The sequence below is a fragment of the Pagrus pagrus genome (assembly GCF_965226575.1).
Source record: "Pagrus pagrus genome assembly, chromosome: 9".
NCBI classification, from domain to species: domain Eukaryota; kingdom Metazoa; phylum Chordata; class Actinopteri; order Spariformes; family Sparidae; genus Pagrus; species Pagrus pagrus.
In genome coordinates this window covers 28,480,870-28,495,899 of record NC_140193.1, presented here as the reverse complement: position 1 = coordinate 28,495,899, position 15,030 = coordinate 28,480,870, and the positions used below count along the sequence as shown (strand labels likewise).

Sequence of the window (15,030 nt, the reverse complement as noted above, 5' to 3'; positions counted from 1 at the left end):
AGTAGGTTACATAAGGTCCTACAGACACATGCTTCAGCTCTGACCTGAGAAGACCTCAGTATATTTCTTGTCTTTACAATCCGTGTATTTATTTTGGTTTCAATCGTTCTTTGTTTCTTCCTCTCAAACGCTCTCCATCTCAACCACTGAACAGGGCCAGTATTCCTTGTAACAGCAGTATCAACAGTAAGAGAAGTAGAACTGGTAGCAGCAACAATGGTCCTCCCTTTTGTAAAAAGTAAATCAGCTAAAGCAGAATCATTTCCAGCGCTCTCAAAACTAAATCCTAACCTACAGTAGAATCAGTCCTTAGTGACTACTGATGGCAATTTTGCTCTAAAAGCATAACACTTTGATGATAGTAGAGGCAATTATACAGAGAGTTATCTCTATGTCATACAACATGTTTGTCCTTCAAAACTTTTCCATAAGAGTAATCAAACAGTAATCTTTCCCAGGATGTCTGAAAGTTACTTCAGTATTTCTTTCTATCCTTCAGAGGACCAGACACCATGCAGTGCCAGAAACAAGTTGTGCTAACTAAAAGGTGGAAAAGGTAGAAAAATGTATCACAATCTCCGGTAGAAATACAGAATGTGATCCTGGGATTAATCCAGGAGAGGACAATGGGTTGGAGAGTATGCAGACAATACTATTTTCTACTAGAACGGCAGCTTCATGACCGTCACTGAACTATCTGGTATGGCTGATGATGGAAATATGTTTGAGTTGTCACCAGGTATCCAGGCTGAACTAATGGCGTATCCTCTGGGGACTGAGTCTCTGCAGGCTGTGGCTCGTCACCAAACATCCACACAGTTCTGTTTTTACATGTAAGATTAGAAATGATCACGGACTGGTTATCAGCCAACAAATCAGTGAGGACATAGAAAATGAGCTCATCAGTGCAACAAAGTCGACCCTGTTCTTCCACTTAAGTAGAATAGAATCTTTATTTTGTCAGTTAACTCCAGCGTTCTCTCAATTTCATAGTAAACGCTGCTCTCAGCTTGGCAAAGAGGACTGACAACAAGCTCTTAGTCCATTTAGGAGCTGTCCTCATGCTGTGAAGAGACACTTTGTGACAAAAGGCTAAAAAAAACTCAAAACACTCCTCCTCATGGGAACTAGGAGACATTACGGGAAATACTCTTGGAAATGACTTAACTGGAACTGAAAACAATACAGATAGGATAACTGACAATCTTGTGCCGCAAATACATTTTTTACAAATGTAGAAAGGAAAACTTTTTAGCTGAATAAATTAAAAAAAGGCAGGAAAGCATCTGAGCTTACTTCCACCTGTTCATCAGGAGAACTACTTGGCTAGATGTTTCTGGCTCAATCTGTCTGGCAGCTGTTTTTGTCTTGCTGTCATCAACACTATCTGCACCTGTTACTTGAAACTAGTATTGAAATTGAGACTTAAATTAAGTCTGGGAGTTGGGATAAACTCATCACTCCTCTTCCTCCACTGTTACTGATGCTGCCAGAGGCCCGTGTTTATTGAGATGATTGGAGTCTTGGTTTGAGCTGCAGGTCGGATGAGAGTGGACACACTGAATCACAGCTGATGAAGCAGAGAGTGAAGACCTAGCTAATGCCGTCTCTGTCCATTATCTCTGCTGGCAGACTGAGTGTGTGTGTGTGTGTGTGTGTGTGTGTGTGTGTGTGTGTGTGTGTGTGTGTGTGTGTGTGTGTGTCTCAGGGTCAGAGTAGTTTCCTGTCCATCTTCAGGTTTAATGGGTAGTGGAAGGGACGCAAGAACACTTTACACCCCAGTTAATCACCCAGTGTGCGAGTGAGGAAGTGCTTCTGCGTGTGTGTGTGTGACTGTCAGGAAAAACATGGCTTGGCTCCCCCCCGTCCTCATATCACAAAGACTGAATGCAGCTGTGAGTTTTTTAGAGACATGACTTAAAATATAGTGTGGAATCATTGTACAGTTCATATGCAGATGCAGTTGTAACAGACACATCACACAAGCCGGTCTAACCAGCCGAGCTGAAGCACAGAGATGAAGATGATTTATTTCCTGAGCTCTGACACTCATCCTCATACAGTTTAAGAAATATGAACATGTTGCCACTGTCCTTCACATGTGCACAGTCTCTAACATGAAGCTCAGCTGCTCTGGGGCTAAAGTCCACTGTCTGTGTGCCAACAGTTAGTTAACATTTAGCTAACTATATCTGCATGCTAACCCGCACATTACCTTTATAAAGGTACAGTGCATGGACGACTGTAGTCCTAAGCCGAAAAGTTGTTTTCAGATACACAAACAGAAATATACACACACATCCAAACCTGTGAAGGAAGATGCAGAGCCAAACGTGAGCAAACCATGAAATAAACAAACAGCTCGCACACTGCAGGGTCTCCACTTATTTTTTTTAGTCACGGTGGACATTGAGCAAGGTTTATTTGTTCATTTCATGGTTTTCAGATAACCGGCAGCCCAAAACACCACATCTGTCAATGCAGTCGGAGTCAGGCCAGTGAGAGAGCTAGTCAACACAATAAAACCACTTCAGAAATTCAGCCTACTTCAGAGCATTGATTGGTTGACAGGACATACAGTCGATGGGGTGGCCTGGACTGAGAGAGCAGTAATGTGAGCTCTCTTCACTCAATTGAACTAGACTGTCAGGTTTACAACAGAAGAAGATACAAAACCTAATGGATTCACATAAAATTTTACTTTCCACCAAAATTTGATTGTCTTATTTAGTTTTCCCTTAAAAAAAAGGCAAACAGCATTAAACCAATCCTGGCAAGATATACACTTAAGTTTTGTGTGGAGGAAACATAAGCCACAGGATTGTGGCTGTGTGAGTGTTGTCCCACACACACCTTAAACATGACCTAAATAACAATTCCCCCTGTCCCACCACGATGCAGACAGCAGGCTGATGGGGATGAATGACACATCTGTAAAGCATCTGCTGCACTTTGCATTATTATTGAGAACGTGTATTGGCATTACCAGCAGTGGTAAGTGCTGTATTACTTTAAAACTCATTACCTTGTTACTTGTCGGACCGACTTAAAGGGCAACTCCACCAATTTAACACATTGTGGATAATGTAGGGCGCCGGGTGCAAACATTAGACCATTGGACTGCTTTTCAAAACCAGGCACCAACAATACCCACAATGAGTAACATCACTGAAGGCAATCCATCAGGTTACATGCAGCGTTGTCTGGAGCCACAAATGGCTTTAAACTATTTTTTTCCCCCACATATGCAGTAGAACTCCCAACATCTGGACACATACTTCATGTGTAAAATTGGTGGAGTTCCCCTTTAAGTCATACTGATTTTCATATTGAGTCAGGTATGTGGTGTACCATTTTTCGCCCACCTACAGTATACGACCAAATATGTTGTCTGCACCTTTTGAAATGACCCACAGGACCTTTTCAAAAATGAATTGCATGAATGTGATTCATTTGTGATTCATGTTTAAGCCAGACTCTGCCCGGCAACAAATGACCAATTATGTGTCCTTTCTGGAGAGGAAAGTCACCTGCCTCCAAGGGGTTTGCTTGTAAGGAAAGAAAAAACAAATGGACATTTTTCTGGAGAGAACAGTCGCCATGAAAAGCACTTGTTACTTATGTGCCTGTCTAACACCGACCTCTCTATGAAAACAAACCAGTCCCAGTCCGACAAGACCCAAAGGAAATGGCCTAAAACTTAAACAAGGTTTTGCACATATCCAACTTTAAACCCTTCTTTGTTACAACACAGCACTTAACTTTACCTCAAGAGACCGACAACAAGCCTCTGTTGTTCTTGTCGAGTCAGACAAAAAGTCTGCAAAATGACAACAGACAACAGATCCGTTTCTGAGGAACTAAACTTCATAGTCTGGCCTTTTCCTCACCGTTACAATCTACAGTCACGTCATCTGATTTCTGACTGTGACGCGGTGACAAACAGGTTCAGACAGAGAACCGCTCATGAACCAGCCAAACAGCTCTGAATGAAACCGACCAGAAACCACAGGGTCCGATTGTGGGGACGGACCATGATTGGGAAATCCTGAAAATGATTACTGTGCAGTCAGTGTAAAAGTCCTTTGATGCTGGCCAAAGGATCAGTCATACTGTAACCTGCTACACACCCAAACACATACACACACACACACACACACACACACACACACCCTGTGCAGCCGCAGACTGAAATGCAGGAAAACAGATTGCTCAATCCAACATCTGATTCCTCATGCAGACAAAGACAGAAACTGTCCTCTGTGTGTCTCTCTCACTCGCCTTCTATCTCTATCTCTCTCTCTCTCCCGCCGTCTGTCTGTGTGACACACAGCTTCCTGTTTCACAATTCATTTTCAATTCAAATTAGTTTCCAGTGGCGCTGTAACAAATAATAAAAAAAGGAAAAAAAAACGAAAGAAGAGGAATTTGTGTCACACACACACACACACACACACACACACACACACCTCGGCTGGCAGCCATGAGAAACCTGTTCTCAGTTTCATTCCTCAGCACGCACACAAAAATTACAAACTTCATAACTTGTAAAGCATGCAACACACACACACACACACACACACACACACACACACACACACACACACACACACACACACACACACACACACACACACACACAGCTTACAAACATACCAAAGCGCACACACACACACACACACACACACACACACACACACACAGAGACAGAAACACACACATACACACACACTGTCCCACCTGTGCCATTGTAGCAGCAGCAGCAGCAGCGGGTGAGGATCCATCCACAGCAACGCCGGGCTCGCTTCATCCTCACTCACACACACATCCTACACTCACACACCTCTCCACTCTCTCAGACAAGCACACTCATAGACACACTTCTCTGGAGCTGTTTGACTCGATCACTAACCGGCAGACCAAATTGTCAACTTGTTAACCAGGCTGACTGGGACAGTGTGTGTGTTCGCCAAGAGCTTCCAGTTCACACTGCTGAGATTCACCATACAGAGAGAGGGAGCGAGGGAGAGAGGGGGAGAGAGTGAGAGAGGAGGAGGAGGAGGAGGAGGAGCCTACACACAAACACACTTGTCTTTCTTTCTCAGACAGTTGTAGAGTAGCTCTCTCTCCCTCTCCCTCCCTGCCTCTCACACTTCAGTTCCCTGGAACAGAAGTCACTGTTAATTATTGTGGAGGGCTCCGTTCCCATTGTGGCGAGCAGGACTCAAGTTCCAACACTGTGTGTTCTGTGTGTGTCTCAGAGACAGAAGTGACGGAGTGAATGTGTGTCTTAAGTCCTTTTCAAAAAGTCAGTTTTGTTACTTTGCCGGCTTCACCTATCTGTCGTGGCTTTTTGGCATGTAGCAGCATACATCCTGTTACGTAAATGTGTTATTATGGCTGTATTCAAATATGGCAGAACCACTTTCACTTCTTTCAAAGTCATGTTGTCAGAACCAAACAGCAGGCAGGTAAATTAGCGACTAGCTGGTGAACATAGTGGAGACTTCAGAAGCTAAAGACTGCAGGATATTTTCCTCAGGAGTTGGTGGCCGAAAGTCATTTTTGTCTGACTACTTTGTACAAGCACACACCACAAGTTCATGTTGTGTCTCAGGATTGGTTCACATAGCCTGGCTGGGGCCAGTGGCAGAATGGGATTAATAGTGGGCCACATGCCTCCAGAAGTGATCCAGAAGAGCAGGACTCCGTTGCTCACTGGCTGCTAACAGCCAACTAGCATATTTGTGAGGTCCTGCTGGCAAGCCGTTTGTGACTTAGGGGAAAGATGGACCGGTGATCAGTATCGGCCTTTACTGCTTCCAGCAGTCCAGCAAGTGATTGGCCACAAAAATCCTGATTGGAGCACCCTTAATATGTGCCACCTTTAGGTCCACTATCTATCTCTTATGATACATCTACTTTGGAAACAAAGCACTTTTCCTAGAGTGCAGCTCGGGGAGCAGCTTTTGGTCCGAACTTGACCGAGTCCCAAAGAGTGTATCTGAGCCCGACCTGAACTCGACAGGCCTTCTGTTTATAACGTCTGACTCGAGCCTGACACAGTTAATGTGAGCTGAAACACTGAGTTGATGTTACCTTGTCATACAGTCACACATTAATTGTTCCCCCTTTGAACAGCAATTGTGTTGCATTAAAAGCATTGTCATGCTATTAACAAACCCTAGCACCCAATAGGCCATAAAGCCAACATAGACAGTAGGTCCATCACTTATTATCAGTTATCACTTATTAAAGCACCGTGTCAACTGACCTGACAAACCGTGACCTGAACACACATTTTGACATTTTTGTCTGAACTCTAACCCCATCCTGTCGGGTACTGATGGGTCAGGTTCAGGTCAGGTATCCATGGTCTCAACAAACACACATTGATGGCTGCAGAGCTGCTACGCTTGTGGCTGGCCTGGATTGTGGGTGTAGTGTCTTGCTCAAGGACACTTGTACATGTAGACCGGAGGAGTCGACATCCTGCCATTAATGGATGACCCCCTCATTCCCTCAGCCGAACGTCCTGTTCTCACTTAGCAAAGTTGTAAATAAGTCATTAGGGTGGATTAACATGCCGCATGTAAAACTTTTTTATTGGGATCATACTTGAAGCAATCCGCATGAAAAATTTACAATGACGGTCTGATGGTTCTCTTTTTATTCTTCTGCCCTGCACCATGAGAGGGATAAATGAAAGAAAACACTATTTTGTAAACTGACTGACATTGAGATGAATCTCCTCTACTTTCAGCTAGTTTAATATTGGTATACTACATAAGTATTCCAGTTTAAAGTACTCATAGTTTATAAAGGTTTCTAATTTTCCCTGTGCATAGGAGGTGATGAAACAATTATAATCTCTCTGTCTTTAACCTTGTGATGCTCTAACCATTAATTTATTGTCACAGCATTAAATTCAGTGGAGTCTTAAGCATCTAGTATGACTGGACTGAGCTCAATGTACATGTGTATGATATTCATGAGAAAAAGATTTGAAAACGTTTTCTACGGACATGTGGTGCTTTTAGCCCATTTCCGTCTTATTCAAGTTCCATGTTTATTTTGTCATCTCTTGTTGAGAACATATCTCGTTATTTCAAGCAGCATTGGACCTTAAACGCCCCCACCCTGTGTGTTCGTGCATGTGTGTCGATCGCTGCAGCAGCAGGTAAGACAACACACACACTTAACCTAGATAAAGTGCTTCCAGCAGCTCTGTTTCCCTGCAGTGTCCCATTTTAAACACAGTGTATATCTACTGATCTTCTGAACAATATAAAGCTACTGCCTTCATTACCACACACTACTACAGCAGGTAAGATTTCCTAGGTGTTTTTATGACGACTACAATGTTATGACAAAAGAAGCAACTTGGTTAACGTAACAGAGAAGCAGGGAGGCAGGAGCCAATACAACTGAGAGTACAGTATGAGGCTCATCAACAGCTACAGACTAATGAATACAAAGATGAAGAGTTACTGTGCTCCATCTGTTTTGACTTCAAAACTCCATCGTGACTGGTTTTCAGTTCAGTTTACTTCAGAGCTTTACTGTCTTCACAGTCTTTTAGAGAGGACAAGGAGACCTACTTTACAGAACAGTCACAAGACCGACACACACACACACACACACACACACACACACACGCAAAGGGCAGACAGAGGGAAGAGGCTGAAGCTTGAAAGAACTCAGCAGAAATGTATAACCAGTCCACTTAATTAGCAGTGACTCTTTAGGATTAAATAACAGTTGGACTCATTCATTAACAAATAGAGGACAGTTAATTAAATACCCATCAGCCTCCAGTCACTTCACTGTCGAGTAAGCAGCCTAATTCTGCATTCGCACCATCAAACAATTATGTTTCTGTGAGGCATCCACATGTCACTGGAGGTCCACACTGGGATCAAGTGGAAAGCCGACAATGGAAGGTCAGGCCTTTCTGTTCAAAGGGTTATTGTCTATTTGCTCAGTGTGATACAGCTCCATGTCTTGCTACTGAAGAGCAGGTGAATGGTTAACCTAAGCCAGTGCTGGAATAATAAAACAGCATGGTTTCACACTTATTCAAGAGCTGGCTGTATTTCAGGACTGCAGTAACATGTGATGTTGAGGGGACTGGGTGCAGCTGACAGCTGGATCTTTAAGTAAAACAAATGACTATGAGGTTGGAAGTACAGAACAGTGTTTATAATGCGTCTGCACCATGGATCTAACAATTACTATCTGGATACAGCTGCTCAGTGGCACATGAAGTCTAAAAGCTTGGCTTCCTGGGTATAAAGTGACTCCGCTCTTCTTCTACTTGGCTAACTTCTGGTTTAGCGCCTGGTTTCAATGATTTAATCTTGTGGCTCTTCTAGACTTTAACAATTTTATTGGAGTGATTTGGTTTAAATCATGAGAGACAAAAGAGTCACTGGGGGTTGATACAAAAATGTATCCACAATTTAACAGCCGCTTCTTTCACAATGTAAGCTTATGAAAAAAAAAAAAACTGAGCTGCAGTATATCATGTGATGTAATTACACTGTTTGGCCACTAGCAACGTTTGCTTCAAAACCTGCCGCTCTTCCTGGGGGCTTGATCTGCTCGGCTTAATTTCCCTGATATCACACTGATAATGCGATGTTGCATTTCTGCATCTAAAGCTTTTTGAATCATCTGTGCTCCTGCTTTAACACCAGCAACCCTGCAGCTCCCTCTCCATGCTCAAAACACTGAATCATACTTCTAGTTTTGACTCTAAACTCAGTAATTGGTTACTGTTTACTGAAGTGTCAATAATAGTTTAATCATTTCTTCCTGGTCACACAGGCCTGTAGAATCAACCTTGTTAATAAGTGACACGAGTTGACACTGAACCTACCAACACTGCAGTCATACAACAGAGTTTCCTCAATAGTTCCTGAATATCTTTAGTGTGTGTCTGTGTGTGTGTGTGTGTGTGTGTGTATGCGCTCATTTCCATGTGTAGCGGCTGCAGTTGAAGGATTTGCATCTCTCCACAGAAACACAAAACACATATTCATTACCAAGAGCAGAAAAAAACACCAGGACTACAGCAGGCAAATCAGCTGATCTCACAATGTGTGTGCGGGTGTGTGTGTATGAGACTTCAGCTAAGAGGAATCTCCCACACACTCAATCCTCCTACATGATGTTTATAACCCTTAGCAAGACAACAACTGTGAACTTGTGGCAGGAAGTAGAGTTGTGTTAGGAAAGCAAACTGCGTGTGTGTGTGTGTGTGTGGGAGGACGTGTATGGTTGGTGTGTTTAAAGATTGGTATTCAGACCGTCCTGATAAGAAGACGGGAGTGATGACACGTGTGTGTATGTGCTTAATAAATCTCCTCCATCTACAACATAACAAACTGTAAAAACTCTCAGCACACACTTCCCCCATGGTGTAAAACTCCCAAAATGCTGATGCATCCTCATGATGAGAAGCCACAGCCACCACCTCTTCCGTTCTGATCCATGGACATCATCAGCACATTCTGCTGTGTGTCGCACTGGTAACGGTCAGAGGTCAAAGTCACCTGGAACAACTGAAGTGAAGGTGAGGTGGTGTGGTGACAGCTACACATCGCCCCTTGTAGGACAGAACAGGAGTGTGTGTGTGTGTGTGTGAGAGAGAGGCACAGTAACCACAGCAACCGTCCTGTCATGTCATTTCTTCTGTCATGTTTGAGTCCTCTGTAGCCATAAGCCGTAACCATAGTTACCCTGAAGAATAAAACGTTCATTGATTTGTTCTGACCAGCTGACGATTCATGCTCAAAATGTTCTGAGTTAAATCTAACTCAGTCTTGGTCAACAGTCACCAGTAAAGCAGACAGATGTGTCTAAGTTACCTAGTGCACTAGAAACAACAAAGCCACAGCAATTCATTTTCCAGTAACGTTTCCCAAACTTCGTCTAGAATCCTGGTCAGATCTTTCTGATGGTTCAGTGGAGGAAACATCCTGTCAACATGCTCAGACACTGACATTAAATCCATCTCATAGGATTGACAGATTATCTACTTTGCATAAATAATGCATAGATTCATAATGATCATTTAACAGTATGAGTACAGTACGTCTGCGGGCTGCTCCGATGATAAAGCAATACAGGTTTCCTCTTTAGTGTAATGTCCACATCTCACCAATAGAGGTCAATAAAGGTCTGATAACTTGAAGTGACCAGACTAAAGGAAATCAATGTTTTCTACTTCTGTCCGCTTAAAGATAAAGGCATGATCTGATCTGAATGAAATGATAAGGTATTATTTGAGTGACTTGACCATAGTCCTGATGGGCTTCCCTAACTACTTAATGTTTGAAATCCACCCAATCAGGTCACTTTTCAGCTGTATGTGTCACTTCTGACCGTGTATGTGGCTGCAGAAAACAGTCTAGTTCACTCACGCACTCACTTTATTCATGACTGTGCTTTTTGTGTGTATTCGGTTGCTGCCGTGGGAGCAAAATGGCAAAAGAATGTTGTGGCTGGACCTCTCTTAAGTGACAACATGGTTGTTGTTCAGGTTTGTTGTTCCTACCTTTCCCCGAGCTGAAGAAGCAGTCCATCTCCACGCTGGAACGTGAGTGGGACACGCAGAGTGTGGAGCTGGGAACCAGTCCTTCCTGTGGCGGGCTGCGGTCGGTGGTTCGGACCAGACACCAACCGGGCCGCTCACTCGGCCGCTCCAACAGCTCCACCGTCTGGCCTGGAGAGTAGAGCAGACAGCTGGTTTACAGAGTGGAACCTTCAGACAATCTCATTTTAATGGTTTTAGGAGAGGTAAAAAAAAAAACTATGAATGAGCACAGAATGAAATGTGTAAAGAGAACAGAGGTTTCTCTCACCGGTGCTGACGGACATCTCTGTGCTGCATCCTGCTGTGAAGTCCTGGAGGACGACTGTCAGCTCACAACCACCAGAGAGCTGCAAACAGAGAGAGACGGCACATCTGATAAGACTTCTTACTTCTCAAAAAAAACCTCTTACAAAGTGCTTTAAAACTGCATCCCGTTTGTGTGTCCGAGATAAAATAGACAAAACAACCTCATCAATACTTTGCAGTTTCAGTTAATCTACATTTCAGCCTCAGAGAATGTGTTGTTTTGTTGATGGTGAGAGAACAGAAACTTAATCCAGCCCGAGTCAGGATGGACATCAGTGTTTACACAATAAACACTGAATATTTCCGTACAGAAAGTGACAAACTGAACTTGAACTTGATGTTCATGTAGCTGAGAACTTCATAGTGGGTGCTGAGCAGGTTTAAAAGGTGACAAACCTATTTGAACAGTCAGCTGAGTAAACTTTGGTGTTTGTACATTTAAACTTTCTGCAGGCTGGAGGAACAGGATGAACCAGCAGCATGTGGACATGTGTTCCTGACTTTTCCTTGGTTTTATGACAAAACAATGAACCCAACAGACTAGAGTGCTGGACTGAACATGAATAAAAGCTGTGAGAGTGTCTACAACATACTCAACAGGTCCTGAAATCAGCCAAGCACAAAGGACATGTGTGTGTTTAGACTCTGTATAGCCAAATACATTTCCACAGAGTGTAAACCGGAACCATTTCTTGGAACTGGAAATGATTCAGCTCCATTTTCATAGAAAGACAACAGGAGGAGCTGATGGGAAGTCACACTAGTGAAATACATGTTTACTGGCTGATTACACGTTTTCTGATATTTAATGTTTAGACAAATTATGTCATCTAATTACATATGCACTAATTTGCATAAACATCCAGAACAGGAATATGAAGTAAAATAAACACCTCAATGTTCAACAGTCAGAAACAAGACCTGTGATGAAAGGAAGCCCTTAAATGTGGGTGTACTGTGATTTCAGATGAATCATCTTGAGGAGCAGCTGTGATTATCATCAGTGTTTCACAGATAATGATTGACAGGAAATGAAGAGGAAATGAACTGGACACGTAATCCAAAGTTTCAGTCATGAAGTGCTGACGGTGCATGATGACCTGACCTCATTATGGTTTAACGATCCTGTTATGTAAAGACACACAGACACACACTTGATAGTAATACAGTTGACCTTTACACCCAATAAATAGCCATCATATGGGCTAAAGTCACAATACATTAATATGTATATACAGCACACCAACTATATGTGGCACAGATGGAAGGTAACAGTCTACCTTCAGCTGACTGAGATGAGAAGATGAAGAGGAAGACAAAACAAACACGCTCAGTGTTAAAGCTTCCTGCACTGACGTGACCTGGACTGCTGTGTACTGTAGAAACACTGTCAGCTGACGGCTGGGAGGCTGTGTCGGCTGTCCCATGGTTTGTTCCTGTCTTACTGCTGATATTGTAGAGCCGAGACGTTTCTGACCTGTTGCTCAACTACAGGCACCAGCAACACATTTAAACTGAGCTGTGTGAAGATTCAGGGCAACGGCATGCAGACTGTGACCCAAACCATAGTATTAGCAGATGTGATTATAGACGTAGCAAATGATGACATTTCTATCAGGACTCATTTAAACATCTAAATAAATAACATCAAATAGATTAACTGAGTCGTTACAGTATCACAGCAGTGACTGGACACTGAAAACAGAACACAAGTGTGTGTATAATGGTACAAGAGTGGCTGTAAATGAAAACGTCTTTCTTTATCTGACTTTTCTGCTTTAAAGAAATTATCTTGGAAGATGTCAGGCAGTGTCTGTTAGTGTGTGTGTTAACGTGACTGAATGTGTGTAATCAGGCGCTCACTGCCCGGCTCAAGATCTCCTAGCAACAAAGACCCCTTTTCTGTAATGGTGCAGTTGAGTTTAGACCTGACAGATGGCCCAGACACACACACACACACACACACACACACACACACACACACACACACACACACACACACACACACACACACACACACACACACACACACACACACACACACACACACACACACACACACACACACACACACACACACACACACACACACACACACACACACACACACACACACACACACACACACACACACACACAACGCAGGTGTTTTCTGCCTGATTAGACCTCTGCTCAGGTTGAAGGCAGAGCTGTACTTGGCATTATGACATCACTAAACGCCATGTATTTGGTTGCTGCTGCGTCCCTGTTGTTCCGTGGTGGCATGGCCGTGAAAAGATGCTGAGTGCGGGCTGCTCATGAGGCGTCAGGGCTTCACCTGGCCCATATCAAACAGCAGGTACTCCAGATGCTGTGGTGGTCAATAATCTTCCCACGCAGTCTTTGAGTGCTGGCAGGCGGTGCCATGAAAAGCCATGTGAAATGTGTTTCTAATCACCCGTTTTCCAATGGGTTGTGCTGGCCAATCAAATACAATGAAGTGCACCTTCCTGTTAGATGACTTTGGAATGTGAATACTGCATATTTTACAATCTCGCTGTCAATTCTCGTGAGAAAAGATCAAATAGTTCATCATCAAGCTCTGCTGACACCTGATAACAACCCAATCATTTGAATCAGGTGTGTTAGAGAGACATCTCAAACATGAAGGGCAGGAACAGAACTGAAATTAAAATAAACCCACTGCTCTAGCTGGACTTCCTGGCTCAGATTCATTATCTCACTGGTACCTTAAACAACATGTTCCCACCAACGTGGTCCCCTGCACTGTTTTGTCACAAGCTTACACCTTTATTGTCCCCATCACTGTCAGTGAGACACAGGCTGAGTCGTGGGAAGAGGTCTAATCAGGCAGAACAAGTGGGAACACCTGAGTGGCTGCCTACTTAGATTTATGAAGACATATTGAAATTGCTTCTTTTGTCCACCCAACAGTCCAAACCTTCATTAAGAAGCTGGAAACACCAAATGTTTGTCTTTTTGTTTGAAAAATGTCTGAAACAATTAATCAATCATCAAAATAATTGGTGTTTCAGGTTTTAAGGCCAGGAAATGTGTGTTGAACTGTTAAGTGTTGTGATCCTTCAGCTGATGTTAAAATCAATTAAATAGATCGCACATATTGCTAAAAGTGGAGAGATGAGACGCTGGCAGAACAACACTGATTTGTTTCTAAGCTGAGTGGGGTGGGAGCTGGTTAGCTACATCAGGTGTGTCAAAATGACTAAGCTCATTACTAGCATGGACATAAAACCAGACAGACTGTGCACCATAAACACTTTAACTACAGCACAGTTAGCTTCAGTATTTAGTGTTGTTTTCAATGCTATATATATTTTCTATGATATTATTCTATTTATTATACTCCATTTGAGTTTTGATACTTTGTAGGATGTTTTTAAAGCTCGGTACAAAATGAAAAAAGGTTTTGATTTCAAAGATCAGCAGATAAAGGTTTGCCAATTTATGAGCAATTCACATCTGTTAAAGTAGAGTAAACCTCAGTGGGAGGACAACATGTCCCTCTGTGGCTATAAAAGTATTAGTCAGGTATTTGTCTCAGACATTTTTATGACAACAAAAGACATGAAAACAAGACATTCACTCTGTGGGATTATCATCCCTGGTTTAATGTGCATGTGACTGGGGAACGTCTCAGCTAGCACGGTGTCTTCACATCAACAGGACTCAAACTTCAAAATACGCAAAATGGTTTATAGCAGGACAGAGCACCCACCTATCTGATTAACTGCCATCAATCCCACCTCTTCAGACACGCCCCAAAGGTCACACACAAGTGTTATCGGCCCTCTCAGGACCTCGGACCCCAGGGTGCCCTGACCTGTGCCTCTACATGCTGCTCTGTGAATGTATTTTCATTGTGTGTCAATGTATGTAATGCTGAATATGTGATATTGTATTAATTAATATATTTGATATTTGTTATCATTTTTAAAACAGAGCACCGCCTTGTCAAATCTGTAAACCTGAGGTGTTGTTGTCACGTCTTGTAGTAAATAAATGTTTGACCATAAAGTCGTTGTTTGTGGTTTCTGTACATTTTACAGTTGATTCACTGAACGCTTTGCGATTTTGCTAATCCTTTACATAAATTACAATTAATT

The 15,030-nt window shown here is 42.8% G+C and overlaps 1 protein-coding gene across 3 annotated transcripts in view; it reads right to left on the bottom strand.

Moving 5' to 3' along the window:
* kalrna (kalirin RhoGEF kinase a) overlaps positions 1-15,030 on the bottom strand; it is a 154,900-nt gene that overhangs the window by 30,283 nt on the left and 109,587 nt on the right. For all 3 annotated transcript variants that reach the window (XM_084362220.1, XM_084362222.1, XM_084362221.1), the window contains exons 39-40: positions 10,869-10,947; positions 10,562-10,729 (exon numbers count right to left, since the gene is read on the bottom strand). In XM_084362220.1, coding sequence (XP_084218346.1) covers positions 10,562-10,729; positions 10,869-10,947 — 247 coding nt within the window. The remainder of the gene's footprint in view (positions 1-10,561; positions 10,730-10,868; positions 10,948-15,030) is intronic.